The sequence below is a fragment of the Neoarius graeffei genome, chromosome 13 (genome assembly GCF_027579695.1).
Source record: "Neoarius graeffei isolate fNeoGra1 chromosome 13, fNeoGra1.pri, whole genome shotgun sequence".
NCBI classification, from domain to species: Eukaryota; Metazoa; Chordata; class Actinopteri; order Siluriformes; family Ariidae; genus Neoarius; species Neoarius graeffei.
The window spans coordinates 26,754,438-26,780,643 of NC_083581.1; the positions used below are offsets into that span (position 1 = coordinate 26,754,438).

General features: G+C 41.6%; 1 protein-coding gene across 1 annotated transcript in view; it reads left to right on the forward strand.

Annotated features, from left to right (window-relative positions):
* The window catches only part of si:dkey-151g10.3 (serine/threonine-protein kinase WNK3), a 120,419-nt gene extending 105,428 nt beyond the window's left edge, over positions 1–14,991 (forward strand). The window contains exons 19-23 of the mRNA XM_060936638.1: positions 4,372–4,703; positions 5,166–5,377; positions 5,595–5,693; positions 7,392–7,558; positions 14,660–14,991. Of these exons, the coding sequence (XP_060792621.1) occupies positions 4,372–4,703; positions 5,166–5,377; positions 5,595–5,693; positions 7,392–7,558; positions 14,660–14,986 (1,137 nt within the window). The 3' untranslated portion in view covers positions 14,987–14,991. The remainder of the gene's footprint in view (positions 1–4,371; positions 4,704–5,165; positions 5,378–5,594; positions 5,694–7,391; positions 7,559–14,659) is intronic.
* Positions 14,992–26,206: the final 11,215 nt, after the last annotated feature.

Below are 26,206 nucleotides of genomic sequence, written 5' to 3' on the forward strand. Positions count from 1 at the left end.
CAGAAACACTTCAGAAAACCATCATCTGTGAAAACAATTAATTACTGCATCCACAAGTCCAAGTTAAAACCATATATAAGCAATATCCAGAAACACCGCCACCTTCTCTGGGCCCGAGCTCTTTCACGATGGACTGAGGCAAAGTGAAAAATGGTCCCGAGGTCTGATGAATCAAAATTAGAAATTCTTTTTAGAAATCATGGACACCACGTCCTCCAGGCTAAAGAGGAGAGGGACCATCCAGCTTGTTATCAGTTCACAGTTCAAAAGCCATCATCTGTGATGGTATGAGGGTGCATTAGTGCACATAACATGGGTAGCTTGTACAAATATGTAGCATTATTAATTCTGAATGATATGTATACACATTTCAGAGCAATATGCTGCCATCCAGACAAAATCTTTTTCAGGGAAGGCCTTCCTTCTTTCAGCAAGACAATGCCAAACCGCTTTCTGCACATTTTAAGACTGCATGGCTCCACAGTAAAAGAGTCCTGGTACTAAACTGGCCTGCCTGCAGTCCAGACGTGTCTCCCATTTAAAACTTTTGGTGCACTATAAGGCGCAAAATACAACAAAGGAGATCCCAAACTGTTGAGCAACTGAAATTGTATATCAGGCAAGAATGGGACAACATTTCTCTTTCAAAACTACAGCAATTGGTCTCCTCAGTACCCAAATGTTTACAGTGTTGTTAAAAGTAGAAGTGATGCAACAAAGTGGTAAACATGCCCCTGTCCCAACTTTTTTAAAAAGTTGGCAAGGTGCATATATTATTGCTAAGATATATTTCAAATGAGGTGAGATAATGATCTGATACTGTGGAGCTTCAGACTATGGAAGTGTGACTATATTTTCTATATTTAATCAAAATAGTATGAGATCAAGAGTGTGACCATCATTATGAGTGGATCTTGTGATGTTCTGATTAACTCCTATGGAATCTAAAATGGACATGAACGCACAGAGGGTCTTCTGGGTTTATCAAAGTGAATATTAAAAAGTCTCCACTGATTAATGCTTTGTCAAAAGAAACAAGCAGGTTTGAGATGAAATCCACAAATTCACAAAATAATTCAGAATATGGCCCCAGGGTCCATAAATAATAATTAGCAGAATCAACTGGGTAGACTTATTTTTTTGTGGCTACATATTTTATGTTAGTATAAAGAACTTCAAATTAATTGAATTTATGTACAGGTTTTTGTATGATGCCTAGATTATCAATATAATCGGTGACGCCTCTTCCTCTGCCAGCCAGATGAGGCTGAATCCAGGAGGACTAGGTTAATTTCATGCTACATACTCTTTTGATTTGATCCATGTTTCTGTTAAACAGAGTACATTAAACTCCTGATCAGTAATAATTTAATTAACAATAAGTATGTAAGAGATCTTATTTAGATGTAAGCGATCTAATATTCAACAGTCCTACCTTTTGATCAGAGGTGCTGGCTGTATATTCAGTATGATCTAATTTTATGTTAATTAGGTTACTAAAACAAACTCGGAGTATTTCTACATTTTGTTTAGCTTGGGGAACAGACACCATTTTAATATAGAGGAACTGAGTGATGACTCAAAGCATGTAACAGATGGTTGATTTAACCTGTTTTGTCTGCTCCCTGGCCTTGGCTCTGGATTGCCACAGATTAAGGTAGACCTGTTCTAAGATGATGAGGCTATGCTGCAAGAAATAAGGGAAACACCTTCATGAGTGGGATGGATACTGTCCCGCCCTAACAGGCCAGCCTTGCCCTCAAAATTACTCCAATTATTGATAAAGCCCACATTGTTTTCTGAGCACCACCTGGACATCCAGCAGTTCAGTGACAATTACCTGCTGTAAGCTACATCGCCACGCCACATTGGGATGGGGCCAGAGCATACTACAGCATCAGACATCGCCTTCACTAATTTAAACACCTTTACAAAGTTACTGTTATTAACCTCAGACTGATGAAGGCATATATCATTAGCTCGTACATGAATAACTATCTTTGAAAACCCATGCGTGCCTAAGACCCTAAGATTACATGCTATGTCCAGCACCTGGCACCTGGTATACACTCAACTAAAGCTGCTGGTGCCCCTAAAGGCCTAGCTAATTTCACGTGTCATAAGATAGTCTCCAATAACCAGAGCTCTTTCAGGTTTCTCAGCAGGTGCTTCACTGTGGAGAGCAAACCTGTTAGACACGTGAAGTGGAGAGAAGTGGTGCTCCTATGCATTTGCTTTGGCCCTGCAATTATGTCGCCAGAGTCGTCACCCATTCATCCTGTTGTGAGGACTCTCATACCAGAGTGGTGGGATTGCCAACTCTACCTAAGGCATCCAGACTTTCCCCTACAGAGTCAGTGCTGCTCTCACTCTCACTAACCTTCTCTAGAGTCTGAATGCAGATCTCTAATGCTGCAATCTTCTCCATCAGAGAGCTAAATAAATGACATACACTTATCACACATAAAACTTTTACTAACGATGGAGGAAGAATGACTAAACATCCTGAACTCAACACACTGAACAAGCTGAATGTTTGCCATGATGAATGATTAACCCCTTCAGTGCCCTTGGATGAGTCACGTATGTCATGAAATCTTTTACCACTGTGCCTTATGATGTATGCTACTCATCATAAACAGCTTCTTTTATGTACCTTATATGGCACATTACTTTTACTTCACAGTGGCACATTGCTGTGAGTTGACCTAGTGGTTAGCGTGTCTGTTTCTTGATCAGGAGATTGCGAGTTCTATTCACGGTTGGGTCATACCAAAGACCATCATAAAAATGGTACCTAGTTACTTGGAATACATGGACCCTTGGTGTACATTGTGTTTTCAAGTATTAGTAATTCATGTTTAAGGACAGGTTCTCATTGACAAGACCCGTTGTCTTGGGGTTTTTTTGGATGTTTTTGAAGTTGTTTTTTATTTTAAAGTTATTTTTACTCTATAAGTGTTTTTTGGGATTTTTATATACAAATATTAAAAATATAAAGTTCTGAACAAGTTAGAGAAAGATTATCAAAATATCCCAATTTTGACCTATTTTTGTCCTATATGCCTGGTACATTACAATTAATTATGGGTGGCAGCCAAGGGGTTAACGTACCTTAGTTGAAGATTTTGTTGATATTTAAGGAAAATCCGATGCTGTTGGCCTTCACTTACTGTCTTTCAACAGGGAAAAAAGCGTTCTTTGAGAAAATGCAGCAGAAGAGAAAGTGGAAAATGCAACAAAATAAAACTATATAGAAAAGTATTGATGAAAAAACAGTAAAAGGGTGTAGTTTAAATGCTGACACCAACAAGAAACTTGCAGCAAACAATTTGAAAACAGGAACTATGTCACAGGAACTGTTTGTCTCATCTCATCTCATTATCTCTAGCCGCTTTATCCTGTTCTACAGGGTCGCAGGCAAGCTGGAGCCTATCCCAGCTGACTACGGGCGAAAGGCGGGGTACACCCTGGACAAGTCGCCAGGTCATCACAGGGCTGACACATAGACACAGACAACCATTCACACTCACATTCACACCTACGGTCAATTTAGAGTCACCAGTTAACCTAACCTGCATGTCTTTGGACTGTGGGGGAAACCAGAGCACCCGGAGGAAACCCACGCGGACACAGGGAGAACATGCAAACTCCGCACAGAAAGGCCCTCGCCGGCCACGGGGCTCGAACCCGGACCTTCTTGCTGTGAGGCGACAGCGCTAACCACTACACCACCGTGCCGCCCAGAACTGTTTGTTTCATGTTCAAAACCTTTCTTTGGCAAGTCTATAACAACTCAGCATCTGTCCCAGTGGTTCTTGGAGGCTCTTGCATTGGACCGTGTGTTGTATTTTGTAGGCTTTTACAGACTGGATTTGACTGCCCCACTTTGGATCCCACTTTGTGCCTACCTTGTATTAATTGTAAGTGTGCCCAAGTGATGCAGCTTGCAGGACAGGCCATGAATTATGGATGTCTGCATGTTTTGGAAGATTCAAATTGTGTTTATCAGACTTTGGGTTGAGTTTGTTTGGCAGTACTGGAGTCGTATTGAAATTAGAGCTTCTGAGGACTTCATATAGAAGCATATCCCATACTAAGATACCTCACTCATGCTATCAGAGTTTTTATCATTACTGCAAACACTGATTCCATTTTTTTTAATGTATTGTGTTTCAAGATAGAGCTTACCTAAAGACACATCAGGAAGTGCAAAGTGCATGTTCTCTTATCAGTATTCATGAGCAGTGACATTGGATTTTCATAGCTTTTAGACACCAATATTTGATGACCATAAACTGCAAAAATGACATTTTTACCCTTCCAGTTGGTAGAAAGAGAGGTGCAGGATGTTTGTTCTTTTTCAACCAGGTGACTCCAGTAACCCAGCCCAAGGACCTGACTCCCACAGAGAAGGTAGCCTCGAACTGTAAAAATGTTCCCAAGACAGTGGGGCGCTTTTCCATCATGAAGGCAGAGGAGAAAGAGGAGCAGCTTACCGACAGCTCGCCTATCTCTCCAGACCTGGAGAAAGATAAGAGGAAGACAAAAGCAAAGGATGGAGAAAAGGAAGAAAGAACAATCCTGGTGGGCTACCACCATCCAGCACGTAGCCACACACACTCTCCAACAGGAAGCAGTGGTGATGAGAGTGAGGTAGAGGATGAGGACCTGAGAAGGGAACTGCAGAAACTAAGAGAAAAGTAAAGCAATAATTAAAAAAAATTTGAAGCAGGCATTTTTATATAGAACATTGAAGTCCAATATATCCATATGCAGACCTTGCGTTTCCTGCTAGCTGTTGTATTTTTGAGACTAAACTAGAACTCAAGCAAATTATGCAGAAAAAATACAGAAATATAAATTAATTCACTTTTTAACGTGAGGCATCTAGTTCTAGTTTTTGTTAATTACATGTTTTTTTATTTAATTTTGATTGATTGATAGTGTTTGTTTTTTATTTAACTATAATATCTTTAACTGAATTGGTAATTGCGGAGTTTGGGGGGGTTTTTTTCTTGAATTTTTCATGCCATAATTTAAGCCATATTTGAATTTCTCCAAATCTTGTTTTCATATTATATTATATTACATTTCATATTTATATATTGCTTTCTTTTCACGTCTGCTCTTTCTCTCTTCCGGGTTCTCTCATTCTTTAACAGACACATCAAGGAAGTGGTGTCACTGCAGGCACAGCAGAAGCAAGAACTACAGGAGCTCTACAGGCAACTGCGCAATCTGAAAGATCACCATCAGTCCCCTTCAATCCCTGCAACCTCACTGGCCATTTCTCCCCGCAGACCCCGACCCTCGAAACCTAAACCCCGCCCTCGTCCTCATTCCCACACTGACAACAACGGAGTCACACTCCAAGGTGCTGACCATCTCTTTTTGAAAGGAAATGGTTCATAAGCAGCACAGATTTAAATAATCCTGGACTTAGGTGGAGAAAATTCATCAGCATTTCTTTTTATAAAGGACTTATTTTGATAAGTATCTGGGCTACCTGAGTTTCTTTACTTTTGTTTAGAAAATTTGTGAGGTATATGCCCTGATTAACCTGAAATCTGTATAACTATACCCACTCTCAGGTTCTCTCCAGCAATCCAGCAGTTACTCTGGTGAAGAGCCAAACAGACTACATTCTTACTGCAAACCTGAAAAAACAGCTTCACTGACTTCTAAAACAGGTATGAAACCAACAGAAATCAACGCAACACCAAAAGGATTCTCAGCTCCGTGCTTAGTAGAAGTTGCACAACTGCTAATTTTTAGTAGTTGACCAATAATTTGCAAAAATAGTCAACTAGAGTTCATTCTGTCATAGTGCATGGATTTTATTTAAATTTTATTTAGCTTTCAGGGACAACAAAAATCACTGTAGGAAGTCATTCTTGATTGATATGTGTATGCTTCTCTACATCATGCTGTGATATCAGTGTTAATGGTTCATTAAAGTAAAGGAAAAAAATTTCCCACTGTAGTCTTGTGCAGTTGACTGTAGAATTGGCTTCAATCTAGTTTGAAATATTTTCAGACTAACAGTACATTACAGTACATAAGTATATTTAGCTGCTTTCTTCACCATATTCTCCACTGTTTATTTTTTCTTTTTACCACCCAGATTAGTTGACATCTCCCACAGTGTTGTTTAGTGATTTATGCTGTGTTCACACTTATACCGGTACGAAAGTGGTATAACTGTATCGATACAAAGTATACCGGTACAGTTTAGTGCATCTGTCCACACTAGCGAGAAATGTTTGCGGTTTTCTTTCACGGTATTTGAAATGCGCGTGCGCGAAATGTTTCCGTGGTTACCGAGTAACTTCCTTCCGAGAATATATGGCATCCGTTATTTCGAGATCTCGAGAAAACAAAACAATTATTCCGTGATCTCGAGAAAACAAAACAATGATTTCATGATCTCAGCTGGATCACTGTATCTCCGTTGGTAGAGACAAAGCCGGGCCAGTCTTCTGCGGAGGTGCCGCGGACTAATTTTGAAATGGTCCCTTATTAAAAGACTTCATGCAATCTCTCCCTGTGTCAACCCCTGATCAAAATATTGCCTTATTAGGTGATCGATTATTCCAGACATTCTAATGACCAAAGTTGCGTCTATACAGAATGAGAAATAGCCCCAAAGTCAGCATATCACAAGTCTCTTGGCGCACCTGAATGAACCATTTCTCAGCTGTTTACTCAAGATCATGAAATAATTGTTTTGTTTTCTCGAGATCACGGAACAATTGTTTTGTTTTCTCGAGATCTCGAAATAACGGTTTTGTTTTCTCGAGATCTCGAATTAGTAGTGTTGTTTTCTCGAGATCCTGAATTAATTATGTTGTTATCTCGGGATAACAAGGTGAATAAAAAAAAAAAAAGGATTATATGAAGGGCCTCTCTCAGCTTCCGTACGGATGAAACAATGTGTGTGTGCTTCTTGTTGTCAGTGTACAGTCTGTATTTCTGGTGGTCATTTATTCAGTCGAATCGTATAAAACGCGCGAGGCAGTTGAGAAAGAAACAAACGAATCTCCGTTCTTCACTATTTTATTCAGCGAAGACATCAATTGAGGTGTGTGACTTTGCGCATGCGCATTATATTTGTATCGATACAGAGCCGCTTCATCTATCCACACTACAGCGAAGCGCTACAGTACCGATACTGTACCGGTACGAAACCCATACATTTGTGGGTTTCGTACCGATACAGTTATACCGCTACAGTACCGGTATAGTTGCTAGTGTGGACAGGTGTTGCAGTACGAAAGTAGTTTCGTATTGGTACAAAATCCCTAGTGTGGACAGGGTATTAGTCAATTAGTCTATGCAACTTCTAGTGTTTAGTTTATCTTAGCAATGTCATGTCTACATTTTCTCAGCCCAAGGTTTATCCAGTCGAGAGAGCACCTTCACAGACAAACTGCACAAACTTGTAGATGATTGGACAAAGGAGTCCATTGGACCTGCCATCCACAAACCATCGCTCAATCAGCTCAAGAAAATTCAGCAAGTGCAGGATTTAGGTGGCTGGAATCAGCTCACTGAGGTAATTCATCTCTTCAGCTGCAACTATATGATCTGTCTGTATACTTTCACAGTGCCCTCTACAATTATTGCCACCCATTGTAAAGATTAGTAAAAAGGGTTTGAAAAAATCCACTTTTTGCTGAAGTCGCTTCATCTCACACTGAAAAAATGAGAAAAATCAAATCTTTAATTGAAATACATTGATTCTTAGAAAAACAAATCCCTAATCAAGTAATAATTGTTTTCAACAAAAAGACATGTGCCACAACTACTGGCAGCCCTGGAAATGATAGTGAACACAATGTATCTGAGGCATGTTTCTAATTTAAATTGTACATTTTTGAGTTGATTGGAGTGTGTAGGAAATTTCAAGCTGTAATCCATGACTTCCTGATTAACTGGGGTACAAATATGAGGTGACACGGAGGCCAAATTCCCTTAGTAGTGTTGACATCTGTCTGGTTTTAGGTCAGACAGTCCATTTTTGAAATAACATATCCATCTACCAGCACAGCTTTGAGCCGGATGCTCATTTGTCCTCCTTTTGAGATAATATCTATTTTATACTTTCTCTAATGGTATATAATAAATAATTACATAGGCCTGAACGAAGAAATAAATGAGCAATGTTATTAATACATAGGTTTTGTCTAATTATACACCCCATAAAGACTTTTGATCTAACAAATCTTTAGACGAAGTTGCCAAATAAATATTTGAAATTTCATTGGTCAATAGCTGAACGTTACCAAATTAGCGATAATATGTGGCTTGAGGTCACATCATGCCAGGTGAGAGATGGTTTGGCCAGCTACAGACCCAGTTTTACCTACTTGTAATGTAGCAAAAATACCTAAAAGAAAAATTTCATTTAAACCTAAATGGGTAAAAGATCATCAATTCATTGCAAAAATGGCAGAAAGGATGACTTTCATGCTTACTTTATGTCATTGCAATGTGGATGTAATCAGCAAAGGGAAAGTCACAATCGACCGACATGCTGCACAGATGAGCACAAAGGCAACAGTCAGAACGCAAGTGCCTCTTCACGGTTACCATTTTTTTCATGAAGCTTCAACGCCTAAAGATGACAAAATCCCTGATGCAGAGCTTTGTAAAATTTATCATGCAGTCAAACATAACCAGTCATACAGCAGTCTTGACTGTGGAGTAAAAGTTGACCCAAGAGATCTACACCGACTCATCCATAGCAAAGGGGGTGACTTGTGGAAAAACAAAAGCCAAAGCTTTGTGTGAAAATATCCTTGCACCATACTCTGTCCAGACACGTGGATTACAGTGGTGTTTGAAAGTTTGTGAACCCTTTAGAATTTTCTATATTTCTGCATAAATATGACCTAAAACATCAGGTTTTCACACAAGTCCTAAAAATAGATAAAGAGAACCCAGTTAAACAAATGAGACAAAAATATTATACTTGGTCATTTATTTATTGAGGAAAATGATCCAATATTACATATCTGTAAGTGGCAAAAGTATGTGAGCCTTTGCTTTCAGTATCTGGTGTGACCCCCTTGTGCAGCAGTAACTGCAACTAAATGTTTCCAATAACTGTTGATCAGTCCTGCACACCGGCTTGGAGGAATTTTAACCCATTCCTCCGTACAGAACAGCTTCAACTCTGGGATGTTGGTGGGTTACCTCACATGAACTGCTCGCTTCAGGTCCTTCCACAACATTTTGATTGGATTAAGGTCAGGACTTTGACTTGGCCATTCCAAAACATTAACTTTATTCTTATTTAACCATTTTTTGGTAGAACAACTTGTGTGCTTAGGTTTATTGTCTTGCTGCATGACCCACCTTCTTTTGAGATTCAGTTCATGGACAGCTATCCTGACATTTTCCTTTAGAATTTGCTGGTATAATTCAAAATTCATTGTTCCATCAATGATGGCAAGCCATCCTGGCCCAGATACAGCAAAACAGGCCCAAATCATGATGATACCACCACCATGTTTCACAGATGGGATAAGATTCTTATGCTGGAATGCAGTGTTTTCCTTTCTCCAAACATAACGCTTCTCATTTAAACCAAAAAGTTCTATTTTGGTCTCATCTGTTCACAAAACATTTTTCCAATAGCCTTCTGGCTTGTCCATGTGATCTTTAGCAAACTGCAGACGAGCAGCAATGTTCTTTTTGGAGAGCAGTGGCTTTCTCCTTGCAACCCTGCCATGCACACCATTGTTGTTCAGTGTTCTCCTGATGGTGGACTCATGAACATTAACATTAGCCAGTGTGAGAGATGCCTTCAGGTGCTTAGAAGTTACCCTGGGGTCCTTTGTGACCTCACCGACTATTGCACGCCTTGCTCTTGGAGTGATCTTTGTTGGTCGACCACTCCTGGGGAGGGGAACAATGGTCTTGAATTTCCTCCATTTGTACACAATCTGTCTGACTGTGGATTGGTGGAGTCCAAAGAAGAATGGTCTCAGATGCCCTGCTGTGTATCTCCAACCTTATAAAAAGTTATAGGAGAAGACCCATTGCTGTTCTACTGGCAAAGGGAGGTTGTACAAAGTATTTAATTACTTAATACTGTTTTGTTGAAAATAATTATTTCTTGATGAGGGATTTGTTTTTCTCATCTCATCTCATTATCTCTAGCCGCTTTATCCTTCTACAGGGTCGCAGGCAAGCTGGAGCCTATCCCAGCTGACTACGGGCGAAAGGCGGGGTACACCCTGGACAAGTCGCCAGGTCATCACAGGGCTGACACATAGACACAGACAACCATTCACACTCACACCTACGGTCAATTTAGAGCCACCAGTTAACCTAACCTGCATGTCTTTGGACTGTGGGGGAAACCGGAGCACCCGGAGGAAACCCACGCGGACACAGGGAGAACATGCAAACTCCGCACAGAAAGGCCCTCGCCTAGCCTGGGAAATCCCATGCTGCTTTGCACAATCATTCCGATCTGAAAAGACAGCATGGAAACTATGGTCTAAAGGCTCGCCTGAGTTAGGGAACCAATCAGAGAGTGGGGAGGGGTGGAAAGACGGTGACGCGTACTACTCGACAAACGGAAGCTTGTAGTTTATTTGGGACTGTTTATGGATCACATTTAACATGGCGGCGAGCGATACGAACCAAACTTTCGATCAAGCTTTAGACACTGTTCTGAATAGTTTAGAGCAAAAGTTTGTTTTAAAAAAAGAACAGCATTTGGCGTTTCAGTCTTTCTTCGCCGCTCTAACTACATCACCGGGTACAACTGCCATGATTGGCCATGGACTACGTATATACGCCAAATGATAGACATTCGCAACGTCCAATAAACGGCCGTTGACAATCGTAAACCACACCTCCCCTACGAGAAATTCAATAGGCGGATTCCAGACCATATTTCACTTGTGATATGGTCTGGTGTTAACCAGACTAGCCCTCGCCGGCCATAGGGCTCGAACCCGGACCTTCTTGCTGTGAGGCGACAGCGCTAACCACTACACCACCGTGCTGCCCGGATTTGTTTTTCTCTGAATAAATTTATTTCAATTAAAGGTTGGATTTTTCTCATTGTCTCAGTGTGAGATGAAGTGACTTCACCAAAAGCTGTATTTTTTTCCAACCCATTTTACTAAGCTTTACAAAGGGGGCCAATAATTGTAGAGGGCACTGTATATACGTAATGTGTATGTGAGATGTTGTCTCACACTTGAATTGAGGATTGAGAAGAGAGTGGGCTTCAGCTTGAAATTTTGAACAAGTACAACTTTCAGGTCCCTCCTACTTTGTCTCCTGTGTGTTCCAGACCTGCCTCCAAAGCCCCTCCCCCATTGAGGAGGATACTGTGCACGCGCAGGCTAGCAACCATGGCAACTGAAGTTGTTTGATAACAGAAATGGTTGTGAGTAGTGCTAAATAAGCAGTAAACCACTTATCATTCACATTTAGCTGTGAGAGAACAGGCACACATAAATATCAGGACCGAACTGATACAACTGCCTGGGGACTTCACAAAGATATTTTCAGAAACTTTCAAACAAAACAGCCTTAGCATCGGAAACAAGCTAATGTTAACCCGACTGCAATATCACAGTGGCATGAGAGATATGCTATGGAGTGTTACTGTTAACTATTACCATTTTAGTTTTGTGGTTAATTTTTTCCAAAAATCAAGTCAAACATAAATCAAGCAGGGGTGATTACCTGTCAATCAGAAATGTGGCTAATTCTGTGTCAGTTTTGAGTCCTTTCAGGTGTTTGAGTGAGGGCACATGCAGGGGACAGGGGCTTGCTACAGCATGTGCATGAGCTGTGATTGGCATGTTGTTATAATAATAATAATTCACTGTGCTCTCCTAGAAAGAAACTTTGAAGGAAAAGCTGACCAAGCATTCAACTGGTACACACTACAACTCACACTTAATTTGCCTCTTTTGGTCAGTAAACAAACCATTTTGTTTAGCACTGTCTGGAAAAAAATTCAATTTTCGATTTCTGTTTGAATTTTCCAACCATGGCAGCAGGGCCCTGATCGAGCTTCGGCTGTGGGTGGAGAGTAGTCAGGTAACACAATGAGTCTCACCTGCGTCTAATCACTGACAATCCACTAAAGTGTGTTGTTTTATGTGCTTGCAAAGAGAGAGAACCAGCACAGTGCCGTGTGTGTGTGAGAGAGAGAGAGAAGCATTAAAGATAGCTCAAATTAAAATCATAAAATTACCCCAAGTTGCATGGGCGGCATGGTGGTGTAGTGGTTAGCGCTGTCGCCTCACAGCAAGAAGGTCCAGGTTCGAGCCCCGTGGCCGGCGAGAGCCTTTCTGTGCGGAGTTTGCATGTTCTCCCCGTGTCCGTGTGGGTTTCCTCCGGGTGCTCCGGTTTCCCCCACAGTCCAAAGATATGCAGGTTAGGTTAACTGGTGACTCTAAATTGAATGTGAATGGTTGTCTGTGTCTATGTGTCGGCCCTGTGATGACCTGGCAACTTGTCCAGGGTGTACCCCGCCTTTCGCCCGTAGTCAGCTGGGATAGGCTCCAGCTTGCCTGCGACCCTGTAGAAGGATAAAGCGGCTAGAGATAATGAGATGAGATGACCCCAAGTTGCCGTAAGCCTGTCTCACGATTCCTTATTTTCCCACAAACCATGAGAATGTTACTCCAATATTCTAGATATAGTAGAAACTGTAAAATTTGGGTGGCACAGTGGTGCAGTAGTTAGCACTGTCACCTCACAGCAAGAAGGCTTCAGGTTTGAGCCTCATGACTGCCGGGAATCTTTCTATGTGGAGTTTGCATATTCTCCCCATGTCTGCGTGGGTGCTCCAGTTTCCCCCACAGTCCAAAGACAGGCAGATTAGGTATAAATACCCAGCCACTGGGGTTGTACAATCCAGTGCATACTTAGTGCCGGTCCCAAACCTGGATAGATTGGGGAGGGTTGCATTAGGAAGGGCATCTGGTGTAAAACCTATGTCAAATCAAATATGTGGAACAGATCCACTGTGGTGACCCCTAATGGGAGCAACTGGAAGAAGAAAGTGTTTTAAACCTTTTAAATGCTTAAAGGTTCAATAGTCTATTTATTCCTTACTTGTACAAATAACCTGGAAGATAAAAACAATTCATTGTCATGGCCTTAGGGCCTCTGCATGCTCTTGCGACAAGGCTTTCGCAGATAGCTTTTCGCAGACAGTTGTAATTTATCGTTGAGCGGGGAGTAAAGGCCAATTTATGCTGACAACCCAGTCCTCGCAGATGGCGTCGCAGATGGCGTCTGCGAAGCCCCCCCCCCCTTCGCAGACACTCTGTGCGCACCTCCCAAAAATTGTGACCACCGCAGACAGCCTCGCAGACAGCGTCGCAGACAAGAGGGCTCTGATTGGTCCACTCTACATCCGCTGTACACACACTTCCGCTTCCCTACTTTCCCGGTTTGTTTTGTTTTCACGACCGCCATTTTTAAAAACACGAGCGAAGATGGAGCAGCACGAAGAGCGGTTGATCGAGGAAGTGAGAAAGTACGTACATCTATACGACTCCAGTTCTAGTCATTATAAGTAACCGTAGGATAAACACTCCACTAACCACACCCACCAACTACTCCTAGCGATTTTACGACTTCACGCCCCCTTGTGTTGTGGCGGTGAATAACATCGCGCACGCCTATTACTCCCCGCTCAACGATAAATTACAACTGTCTGCGAAAAGCTATCTGCGAAAGCCTTGTCGCAAGAGCATGCAGAGGCCCTAATAGGCGTGCGCGATGTTATTCACCGCCACAACACAAGGGGGCGCAAAGTCGCGAAATCGCTAGGAGTAGTTGGTGGGTGTGGTTAGTGGAGTGTTTATCCTCCGGTTACTTATAATGACTAGAACTGGAGTCGTACAGATGTACGTACTTCCTCACTTCCTCGATCAACTGCTCTTCGTGCTGCTCCATCTTCGCTCGTGTTTTTAAAAATGGCGGTCGTGAAAACAAACCAAACCGGGAAAGTAGGGAAGCGGAAATGCGTGTACAGCGGATGTAGAGTGGACCAATCAGAGCCCTCTTGTCTGCGACGCTGTCTGCGAGGCTGTCTGCGGTGGTCACAATTTTTGGGAGGTGCGCGCAGAGCGTCTGCGAAGGGGGGGGCTTTGCAGACGCCATCTGCGACGCCATCTGCGAGGACTGGGTTGTCAGCATAAATTGGCCTTTAGCCTTAGCCATGACAATGGTATTAAGTCTCTGAGAAACTCCATTTGTAAAATAGACTTGTAGTCTGAAATGTTTGTTTTTGTTTATACTATGTGCCTTCTATCGGTCATTTTATAGACACCCTATGGCCCACTATAGATCCTGGTGGAAGAATTTCCTAAACACGGCCAGGAATCATTGAAATGTTGAACCCACCTAATTGTTAGAGACCCTATCTTGGAAAAAAAGACTAATCTTACCTAATGCACCTTGTAAGTCAGAGACACGTTTCCTAAACCTTTCATTAAATGAACTCTGAAATCCCTGATTGTAAGCTTTTTTACATAGTAGCAGTGTATCAGAGAATGATGTAGATGACTGTCATTTTGGATTTTGTATAACACTTACAGTCCTTACTTTTGCATCTTGCATTTAAAGCATTCCTATTAGATTGATGTTTTGTGTCCTTCTTTAGGCTTCACCTGCAGCTTGGTTCCCGACAATCTCCCAAAACATCAGGAGTGCTCCCATATCAGCCAGCAGCACAGGAGGCCATGCCCTTCCAGCCTGCACTCAGCCCTCCATCCCTCCTTTATCACAGCAGAACCTCCACATGCAGACCCAGTGCTTTCAGCCACTTCAGTATGGCCAGCCCAGCATGCCAGGCTCTAGTATACCCACCTCTTTGGTGCCCCCCTCCACTCCTTCCTCTACATCTATACCAGCCCCACCAACCACTATTGCCTCAGAGGAGAGTAAAGCTTCCCACTTTGAGAATGTGAAAGCCAAACATGGATTCTAATTCTTCTGGTTGTGCACATATAAAGATTTAAAATAACTTTTTGACATTAAAAGTTTTCTTTCTTTTAATTATTTAACAACAATTCTAGCAAAAGGACTATTTGAAATTTGTCAAAGTGCAATTAGTAACCAAGATTTGAATTCATCTTTGTGCATCATTGTAATGTGTGTCTGTATAGCCTAACAAGATATTTTTTGAAACAGATACTAAACAGAAAAGTTGCCATTTTAAGAGAGTAGAGCACAAAACATCTTAATAAGCAGTGAGAGCAATCGCATGTTCCGCACCGAGCATGAAGGCACCTTGGAGCCATGGCCTTAGCCATGTGACCAACTTTAACACTCTTTGACAGTGTAATGCACAGCATGTTCTTCATGTTTCCTCTATTTGACACTGATTAATATTTGTATTCATAACATTTTCGATTTGGGATTTTGGTAATAAAAAGAATAGACTAATCAGATGTCGAAATCGATTTCAATCAAGTGTTCAGCAGTGGATACTGCAAAAGCTGTCCAAATTGTACAGTTCAATAGAAAGTAAACACAGCTGTGATTGCAGTATTTCTTTTTTCTCATCAGCAGACCCTTCTTTTCATGTCCTTTAGTAAAGTTGTGCAGGACTGGAGGTTTCAGAATGCTTCAGCTGAAGCAAATTCTGTCTGGTCTTCTGCTAGTATGTTTTGCACAGCTCTGAGCACATCAAACTGTGAGTCTCTGCATTGTTTTAGGATATAACTACCATATGACACTGTAAACAAATATACAGTATATTCCTTGTCAGACTACATCCCATTTGCTCTCGTGTAATAGTTTGATGAGTGGTATACTGTATGTAAAACTACCAAGTGAATATAATAACAGAAGATATGCACCTTTCTTATTAGCACTGAAGTGCATTCCCCCTTGAGATTTTAAGGTTAGCCTTAAACAGTAATTGTTTACACACACAAACACAGAGTTGAAGTCTGGCGTTTACATACACGGATATGAATGTCATGGCAATATTGGACTTTCAATGATTTTTTTTAACTGTTCTTTTTGCGGGCGGCATGGTGGTGTAGTGGTTAGCGCTGTCGCCTCACAGCAAGAAGGTCCTGGGTTCGAGCCCCGGGGCCGGCGAGGGCCTTTCTGTGCGGAGTTTGCATGTTCTCCCCGTGTCCGCGTGGGTTTCCTCCGGGTGCTCCGGTTTCCCCCACAGTCCAAAGACATGCAGGTTAGGTTAACTGGTGACTCTAAATTGACCGTAGGTGTGAATGTGAATGGTTGTCTGTGTCTATGTGTCAGCCCTGTGATGACCTGGCGACTTGTCCAGGGTGTACCCCGCCTTTCGCCCGTAGTCAGCTGGGATAGGCTCCAGCTTGCCTGCAACCCTGTAGAAGGATAAAGCGGCTAGAGATAATGAGATGAGATGTTCTTTTTGCAGAGTGATTGTACAACATACATTTAATAGAAAACAGCCCAAGAATTTGGTGCACAAGTTTCATTTATTTTGGCTTTTCTGAAATCAACACAGGGTCAAAACTATACATACACCACACCTAATATTTGGTGAAATGTCCCTTAGTAAGTTTCTCCCTTGACTAGACACTTTTTTTTATCCACCAGCAAGCTTCTGGCAGATTTCTGGTTGGATATTTGACCCTCTTCTTGCCAGAATTAGTAGAATGCACTTAAATGTGTGTGTTTCCTGGCACATACCTGACTTTTAAGTACAGTCCACATGTTTTTGATAGGGTTGAAGTCAGGACTTGTTTTAAGCTGAATGTTTTATCCATTCCACAACCAGCTTTGATGTGTGTTTGGGGTCACTGTCCTGTTGGAACTCCCAGTTGTGTCCAAGTTTCTGATGGTTTATGTTGAAGAATTCTGAGCCAATCCTCCTTCATTATTCCATCCACTTTGTGCAATGCACCAGTTCTACTGGCAGCATAACAGTCCCAGAGTATGATGCTACCACCACCATGTTTAACAGCTGGTACAGTGTTCATCTGTACCTCTGGTTATTGTGGCCAAACAACTCAATCTCTATCTCACCTGACCCGAAAATTTTCCTCCAGAAGGTTTTTTTCTTTGCCCTTATGATCAGCTGCAAACTTTAGTCGGGCTTGAAGGTGTCAATTTTGGAACAGGGGCATCTTTTGTGGATGGCAGCCTCTTAGTCCATGGTGATGTAAAATGCACTTGACTGTAGACAGGGTTCCAGCAGTTTCCAGTTCATGGCAGGCCTGTTCTTGCATTGTTCCTGGGTTAGTCCTGACCATCTGAACCAATTTCCTCACAGTGGCTTGGCAAAGTGGCTCCACCTCCCAATAACTTGTACTTACATCCAGTTGTTTGAACTGATGATCTAGAGATCTGCAGTTGTTTAGAAGTAGCTCCAAGAGTTATTCCTGATTTGGGTAAATCTGTGATCCTCTTTCTCAGATCTGCACTGAGCTTATTGGACTTTCCCATTGTACTGTGTGTTGGTCAATCCAGTGAGTTAAAAGTTAAAAGACATTTTGGAACATTAATTAATTAATGGCACACTCACAGCCTGCCGTAAGTGTTTTGGACACGCACGGGTCACAGGTTTGGTAGCTCGCAGCCGTGCCGCAGGGTCGCGGTGAACCCGGGGGAAAGTTTGGGGGAGGAGTACAGGCAAAGTACTTGTCAAGTATAGGTTGCACGCTTGACTTCCTCAAGGCGTGGGAAAAATTGCGCTGTTAGCCCATGGAAAGCGTATGTCCGACGCACATGATCAGTGCATGTCAGTGAGTGTGGAGTGCGTGTGACTTGTGTTTTACCAGTTTCCTGCGCTAGGAGTACAGGCCGCACTTGTGAAGCATGTATGACGCATGTGATTAGCACGTGACAATCACTCATGACTTGCTTGTGACGTAAGCCAGGAGTGGGTATAAAACCAGCATGTCTGCAGCATTCTGCATCTGTCTTTCAGCTGAAGAACAATATCGCTTCGTGCTGCTCCTCAGTTTATATCATCTGCCTATAAGGGTCCGACTCCCTCGGTCATTGCGGCAGCATGGCGACAGCCATCTTCTTCCCTTCTACAATGCCACACGTTTACATGATCAGTTCCTTGGTTCCTCCCCAATATATATACCCAGAGTCTTGCCCCTCGTGCATGCGGGTCACGTGCCCTGCATGCACGCCATACATGGGGTAGAAAGTGAGATGTACTTCTGTCTTGGGGGCCGCACAAATAGCAAGTGTGGAGTACTTGTGTAGTACTTCTGAGGCACGTCACTCGTACAATGACTGTGTGTCACTCGTGCATCTTACTGTCATCGCAAAGCCCCTACTAGCCGTGCTGCCGACTTGGTTCAGGCGTACAAAGGAGTATGGGTCCCGTACTGTACGTAGTGTATGCATTCTTGATTTTTCGCAAGGCCCATAGAATTTGTATGTGCAGGACCAAAAGTCTCCACGGCCAGTCTGTGACCTTCTACAACGCTGAACACATGCAATTGTTACGCAAGTCTCAAGCACGGTTTTGCCAAATTTTTTACCGTAGACTGCCCGTAGTAGCATGTACGGCAGGTTGTGAGTGAGCCTTAAGAATTAATAATCTAAGTGGGTGTATGCAAATTTATTTTACCCTGGATGTATAATTTTGACCCTGTGTTGATTTGTTGATTTCAGAAAAAAAAACAAAAATTTAATCTTTTGCATCAAATTCTTGGCTTTTTTTTCTATTACAGATGTATGTCATACAATTATTCTACTACAGAAAAAGAACAGGTAAAAGAAATAATTGAAAGCCCAATATTGCCATGACATTCAGGTCCATGTATGTAAACTTAAGCTTCTGGCTGCAACCGTATATTTATCCAATACCTAATGCAAAAACAAGAAAATAAAATTGTGTTATATGGACACACAAAGCCAAGATCAGGTGAGCCTAGCTTTTGCTTTAAACATCCAGTGAAACACTTTCCCTGGGTTTTACTTTTAAATGTACATTATCTGTAGACAGTAAATTGACCAGCACCTTGTGAGTTAGTCATGTTGTTTAAAAATACATTTTTACCATTGATTATTAGTTTTGAGCACAGTGTAATGTACAGTAGGCTTTTGGTTTATAATAAAAAAAATGTTATGTATTTTTCAACTGCAGTTGTGTAATGTTCATAAGCACTGCAGGATGAGAGAAAAGAAAAGTCAGGAAAAGGACAGAAATATGTTTTGTAATGTTACTAACTGTGGATGTTAAGTGAACATGACTGTTGCACAAGATTATGGAGATTTATGATGGTAAAATTTCCAGTAAATCTGTGTTGGTTCTTTGTTTTCTGTGGGACAACCTACATAATTGACGGTGGTGAGTATATGTGCTGTCAAGTCACTACCATTTTCATCTCATGCCATTGATCTTTCTATCCTGAAGTGTTACCAAAATGTAATCTTAAAGAAAGCATTATTTTTGTATTTTGGGCTTGTAAAAATATGTAAAATGATGTACTGATTGGTGTTACAGAAGCTGTGGTTGTTTTATGATGTTTTATGAACATTGGTTCTCAGCTCTGTTGGTGGAGTTCCCTTGACTCAGTTCTGAGAGTTCAATTTTCTGGAAGTTTTAGGAAGTTTTCATTTCAATTCAATCTTATTTATATGGGAAACTAAATCACTCATTTCTATGATCAAGTTTACAGGGGACCCCCAGATTAATGTAACCTGAGCACCAATGATTAAAGGTTGTGATCTAGACCTAGATTAAACCTTTATTGCAGGTCATTGAGCTACTGTAAAATGATAACTAATTCAGCTGTTGATTTTCTTTGTTTTGTAACTAATCAGATTAAATGATGGTGTTAAACCCCCAAAAAGTTATTCTCTTTGTGTACAATGAGTTGGGAAATTAATGCAAATGCCGTGTTAATGCACATTTCAACCAGCAGAGGGCTCCAAATTCACAGAGAGGTGACATGCTTTAATTAAAAGTGAGGCAGAATACAGTCCAAGCCTAGAGTTGAAAAGGGTTCATGGTTTTGCTGAAAGGACCAGCAATGGCACGTTAACAGTCCAGGGATTAAAATTCACAACTGGTCCGAAAAGCATTAAAAAAAATTATTTGTATGCCAAAACATGGTTAATGAGTATGTAATCCCTCAGAACTGATACAGTTCAGACATGGCACGAGTCATTAGATATAATTATAGGTGCAAAAAGACTATATGCAAAACATGGATGCAAAATGAGCATCTGTGATATTTTGTTTTGCCTGCTGTGATTTTGTGTACCTCATAATAAATATAAATATATATGCTTCTGTGCATGCATAGTATAGCTACTCTATAGTTCAGATCCTTTCAATTTCAAGTCTAAAGAAATATCGGACAGACATGTGGACTCCCAGCTGTCAGAATATCAGTATGAACACTTAAATAAAACAAGGAAAATCAAAATAATAATAATAAATAAATAAAGCCACAGTGATATTCCTTGCCTGAAACAAAGGTCTTTTCACAACTTATCTCTTTGTCTGTGTACAGGGTGTCAAACCTCAAAGCATGCCATCTGAGGCCAATTTTGTGGAAATAGAACATAACATAATTATGACTAATTGTGAATCACTTGGTGCAGCATAGGCTGTGATTTCAGATGTGAGTAAGAGTGTGTTGCATGCTCAGAAATGTACAGTGGCCAGTTTGTTGGTTTCAGCCATGTTCTATCCTGGGTTCAGAAGTCAGTTTGGTTCTTGACAATGTGCCCATTGTGACTGACGGGTCTATATGCATCCATCAATGGGGGGATTTAGCAGTTAGACATGGCTGCAACACAATGATGCTCTTCACAGTGAACAAGAAAGCCATGCAGAAGCTCTGCAGCAAGCAGGGATTCACTGTACTCTCTATAAGGCGAGCTTCAGACAACCGTTTGCATCTCTGGGACACTTCTGTTTGCCACTACAACTGGATCCAACCGTACCTATTCCTATCACTTTTCAAGCCAATCTTTAGAATTGGTACCCACTGAAAGCATTTCAGTCTATTTTATACAATATTACTATAGTGTCATTATATATCACAATAATACTAATAATGTGCTTTCAGGAGCTTTACCAATGCCAAGACTGTTTTTATGACCCTAGTTCACATTGTGCATTACGATTTCTTCAGTGCATACAGTACAGAAACACTTGCAATGTTCTTCATGGTCACTGGACATTTGTAATTATTCTCTTCCCACAGAAGAGCTACTGTAGCACAAACTGCTGAAAAAGTTAATGTTGGCTAAAACAGAAAGGTGTCAGCATTAACTTTTTCAGCAGTTTGTGCTACAGTAGCGCTTCTGTGGGATTGGACCATATGGCCTTCATGCCCCATGCGAATCAATGAGCCTTTGACACCCATGACCCTGTCGCCGGTTCACCGGTTGTCCTTCCTTGGACCACTTTTGGTAGATACTAACCACTGCATACTGGGAACACCCCACAAGATGTGCCATTTTGGAGATGTTCAGACCCAGTCATTCAGCCATCACAATTTGGCCCTTGTCAAAGTCACTCAGATCCTTATGCTTCCCCATTTTTCCTGCTTCCAACACATCAACTTCAAGAACTGACTGTTCTCTTGTGGCCTAATATATCCCACCCCTTGACAGGTGCCACTGTAATGAGATAATCAATGTTATTCTATCTACATTCACTGGATATAAGCAATCGCACGCTCTGATTGGCTACTCTTCTACGAGGATATCAACTCATATACTGTGAGGAGAGAAAAACAAAATGGTGGAGCATGTTGCTGAACCAACTGAGGATGAAATAAAAACTCTACTTGAGAACAAACCCCCCCAAAATACAAAAACGGAACAAAATATGGAATACGCACCTCGTCTGCTATCAGCTCATGTACGACTTGATTTCATGGAATAACTGTTAATTATTCACCTGTCAGAGGTTTTAATGTTATGGCTGATCGGGGTGTGTGTGTGTGTGTGTGTGTGTGTCTTGGTGTCAGTACTTCTGAACAAACAGATTTTTTTTTTAAGTGCTAAGACAATAAATAGCAAAGAGCCAACCACAGACAAGGCACATCAGAATAACATGGCTCAGAACAGACATCACTAGGACATGAGTGGTAGGACATAATGACATGAAAATATAATAGTGTGTTTTCATAGTGGAATGAAAACAGGAAGTGAACAATTGACCTTAAAACATAGGCAATTTTGAACTGTTATGACAGAAATCAATATGGCCCTTTTAATTGGAAGCCTTTCAAAACAACTTTCCTCAATAATTAGTTTGCGCCCAGAATAAATATTTAAGAAGCAGCTTGGCATCAGTTGAATGTCTTTACTGTGGGTGTAATGTATCAATAAGGAGTGGGGTGTGTCTACTGTTAATTAGGAATCCTACTACGATGCCCTCCAGAAACACTGGAACACGTTGGAAAAAAAAAATTCAGAGATGGAAATGCCAGCATGATCTGCAAATTCTGGCTCTGAAAGTCCCTCAACCTCAGCTTGTGAAGAGCGTGGGACTGTTTTTTAGGTTTGTCCCTGCTTGCACTCAATGTGGAGGAATAGTTAGATACAATTACAACCCCAATTCCAAAAAAGTTGGGACACTATGCTATAATTTACAAATCATGGAAACTCCATATTTCTTTTTCTTTCTTTTTTAAAAATATATGCTTATTTTGAATCTGATGCCAGCAACAAGTTTCACAAAAAGTTGGGACAGGGGCATGTTTACCACTATGTTGCATCACTTCTACTTTTAACAACACTCTGTAAACGTTTGGGAACTGAAGAGACCAATTGCTGTAGTTCTCTCTCTCATTATCTCTAGCCGCTTTATCCTTCTACAGGGTCGCAGGCAAGCTGAAGCCTATCCCAGCTGACTATGGGCGAAAGGCGGGGTACACCCTGGACAAGTCGCCAGGTCATCACAGGGCTGACACATAGACACAGACAACCATTCACACTCACATTCACACCTACGGTCAATTTAGAGTCACCAGTTAACCTAACCTGCATGTCTTTGGACTGTGGGGGAAACCGGAGCACCCGGAGGAAACCCACGAGGACACGGGGAGAACATGCAAACTCCACACAGAAAGGCCCTCGCCGGCCCCGGGGCTCGAACCCAGGACCTTCTTGCTGTGAGGCGACAGCGCTAACCACTACACCACCGTGCCGCCCAATTGCTGTAGTTTTGAAAAAGAAATGTTGTCCTGTTCTTGCCTGATATACAATTTCAGTTGCTCAACAGTTCGGGGACTCCTTTGTCTTATTTTGCGCTTCATAATGCGGCAAATGTTTTAAATGGGAAACAGGTCTGGACTGCAGGCAGGCCAGTTTAGCACCCGGACTCTTTTACTACAGAGCCATGCAGTTTTAATATGTGGAGAAAGTGGTTTGGCATTGTCTTGCTGAAAGAAGGAAGGCCTTCCCTGAAAAAGATTTTGTCTGGATGGCAGCATATTGCTCTGAAATGTGTACATATCATTCAGAATTAATGATGCCTTCCTAAATGTCCAAGCTACTCATGTCATGTGTACTAATGCACCCTCATACCATCATAGATGCTGGGTTTTGAAATGTGCACTGATAACAAGCCAGATGGTCACTCTCCTCTTTAGCCTGGCAGATATGGTATCCATGATTTCTAAAAATAATTTCTACTTTTGATTTGTCAGACCTCAGTGCAGTTTTCCACTTCGCCTCAGTCCATCGTAAAAGAGCTCAGGCCCAAAGAAGGTGGTGGCATTTCTGGATATTGTTTATATATGGTTTTAACTTGGTAGCACGGTGTTGTAGTGATTAGTACTTTTGCCTCCCAACAAGAAAGTCCTGAGTTCAAGCCCAGCGGCCGACGAGGGCCTTTCTGTGCGGAGTTTGCATGTTCTCCCCGTGTCTGCATAGGTTTCCTCTGGGTGCTCTGGTTTCCCCAACAGTCCAAAGACATGCAGGTTAGGCTAATTGGTGGCTCTAAATTGACCGTAGGTGTGAATGTGAGTGTGAATGGTTGTTTGTGTCTATATGTCAGCCCTGCGATGATCTGGCAACGTGTCCAGGGTGTACCCCGCCTCTCGTCCATAGTCAGCTGGGATAGGCTCAGCTTGCCTACCACCCTGCACAGGATAAGCAGCTGCAGATAATGGATGGATGGTTTTAACTTGTATTTGTGGATGCAGTAATGAACTGTTTTCAGAGACAGTGGTTTTCTGAAATGTTCCTGAGCCCATACAGTGATTTCCACTACAGACACATGTCTGCTTTTAATGCAGTGTCGCCTGAGGGCCTGAAGATCACAGAAATCCAATGTCAGTTTTCGCCTTGTCTCTTGCATACAGAGATTTCTCCAGATTCTCTGAAGCTTTTAATGATATTATGTACCATGGATGATGTGATCACCAAATTCTTTGTAATTTTACATTGAGGAATGTTTTTCTTAAATTGTTGCATTTTTGCCCATGCCATCTTTCATAGAGCGGTGAACCCCTCCCCATGTTTACTTCTGAGAGACTCAGCCTCTCTGGGATGTTCTTTTTATACCTAATCATGTTACTGACCTGTTGCCAATTAACCAAATTAGGATTTTTTTTTTTTAGCATTACACAACTTTTTCAGTCTTTTGTTGCCCCTTTCCTAAGTTTTCTGAAACGTGTTGCTGACATCAAATTCAAAATGAGCATATACCGGTATTTAAAAAAAAAACAATAAAATTTCTCAGTTACAACATGCTGTATATGTTAGAATATGTTTGATATGTTGTCTTTGTACTATTTTCAATGAAATATAGGGTTTCCATGCTTTGCAAATCTTCAGTCTTTTTTTTTTTCTATGCTTTACACAGTGTCCCAACTTTTTTAGAATTGGGGTTATACTTATTGTGGCTACCTTTTCAGTATCATGGCAGTAGCTGAGCTATTTTCCAAATAATATAATTTTTGTATAAGGGTTATGAGTCACTGTCCTATCCCCTGTCCAATCCACCTCTTTTTACTTTTCACATTTCAACATTTTTTAATCAACAAAATCACAGTGTGCAAGCTACTGTATCCATCAAGTTCCTTCTAATTATTGAAGAACACATGATGAATGCTGTTCAGCTTACATGAGCTGTGGAGCAAGTAACAGGATCACGTTACAGCTATTGACGAGTGTTCTACTACTGATGAAACCAGACCATCAAACACCCATGGCCATATTTATTAATATTTACGAGCATGAAAAGCTCATATAGTGTTTATTTATAATCTATTCAAAGCAGAAATTAAAATACTGCATGTTTTCTTTTTTTAGGTTATTGCTATTAATGACCGAGCTGGTTCATTTAAGCAAGGAATCAGGAGTGATAGCATTAGGTGATTAGCATTTTCTGTTGAATAAATTTGATGAAATCATGAATTATCAAAATTGCTAACTATTTTGAACGAGCATGACAGCTGACCTCAGGTACTTAGCCTAAATGTTGATGACAACAATTATCATTCAAAACACCCAAACATACCTATTTAGTTCAGTGATATATGGATTACTGTTTACCCCTTAGCATGAGCTAGCTCACTAGTTTCATTTTTTAAGTAATATTAACTGCTTCTTAATAAGAGTGGTTTATAAATAGAAAATAATTATCTCTGTTATAGCATACCACACCATACATTATATATCTGCCTTCAGGCAGATGGGGCTCATCAACCTTGGTCGGTAGCTCATCTAGGAGAAAGAAAACTCTGATGTCAAACCCCTGCTGTCTCGCAGCTATACCCATTCCTGGGAGAGACTTTGGGAGTAAACCCCGAGGAATAATCCGGAGTTGGAGTCCCTAAGGCAGTCCGCTGTTGTCATCAACATCGTTCTGGGAACTCCTGCGTTGCCCTGGTGCCAGGCGTACCAGCTTCTGCTTTTCCCCTGGATTCCACCAGAGGCAAGGAGAGGGGGGACCTGCTGCATGGGCAACAGCTCGTCCTTCATTTCAACATGCCCAGGCCTGCACCTGGAGAGGTCACTCCAGCTTTGCTAAGTTAGCGTTGACACAACACGGGGAGCAGCAGTTTACCGGTTATAAGCCTAGGCTCGTCTGGCGTAGAGCCGGGTGCCAGGGGTTGCTCCCATCAGTGGGAGGAATTCTTGGATTCCTCTGGGTAGTCACTGCCTGCCTCAATCTGGGCAGCCCCCGGACAATAAGGTACTACCCCGCCACAGCCTGTTTGCTCCATAGGGTGCTTGGAGCTTAGAGATAGACAGGCAGGGGCGCCAGGCA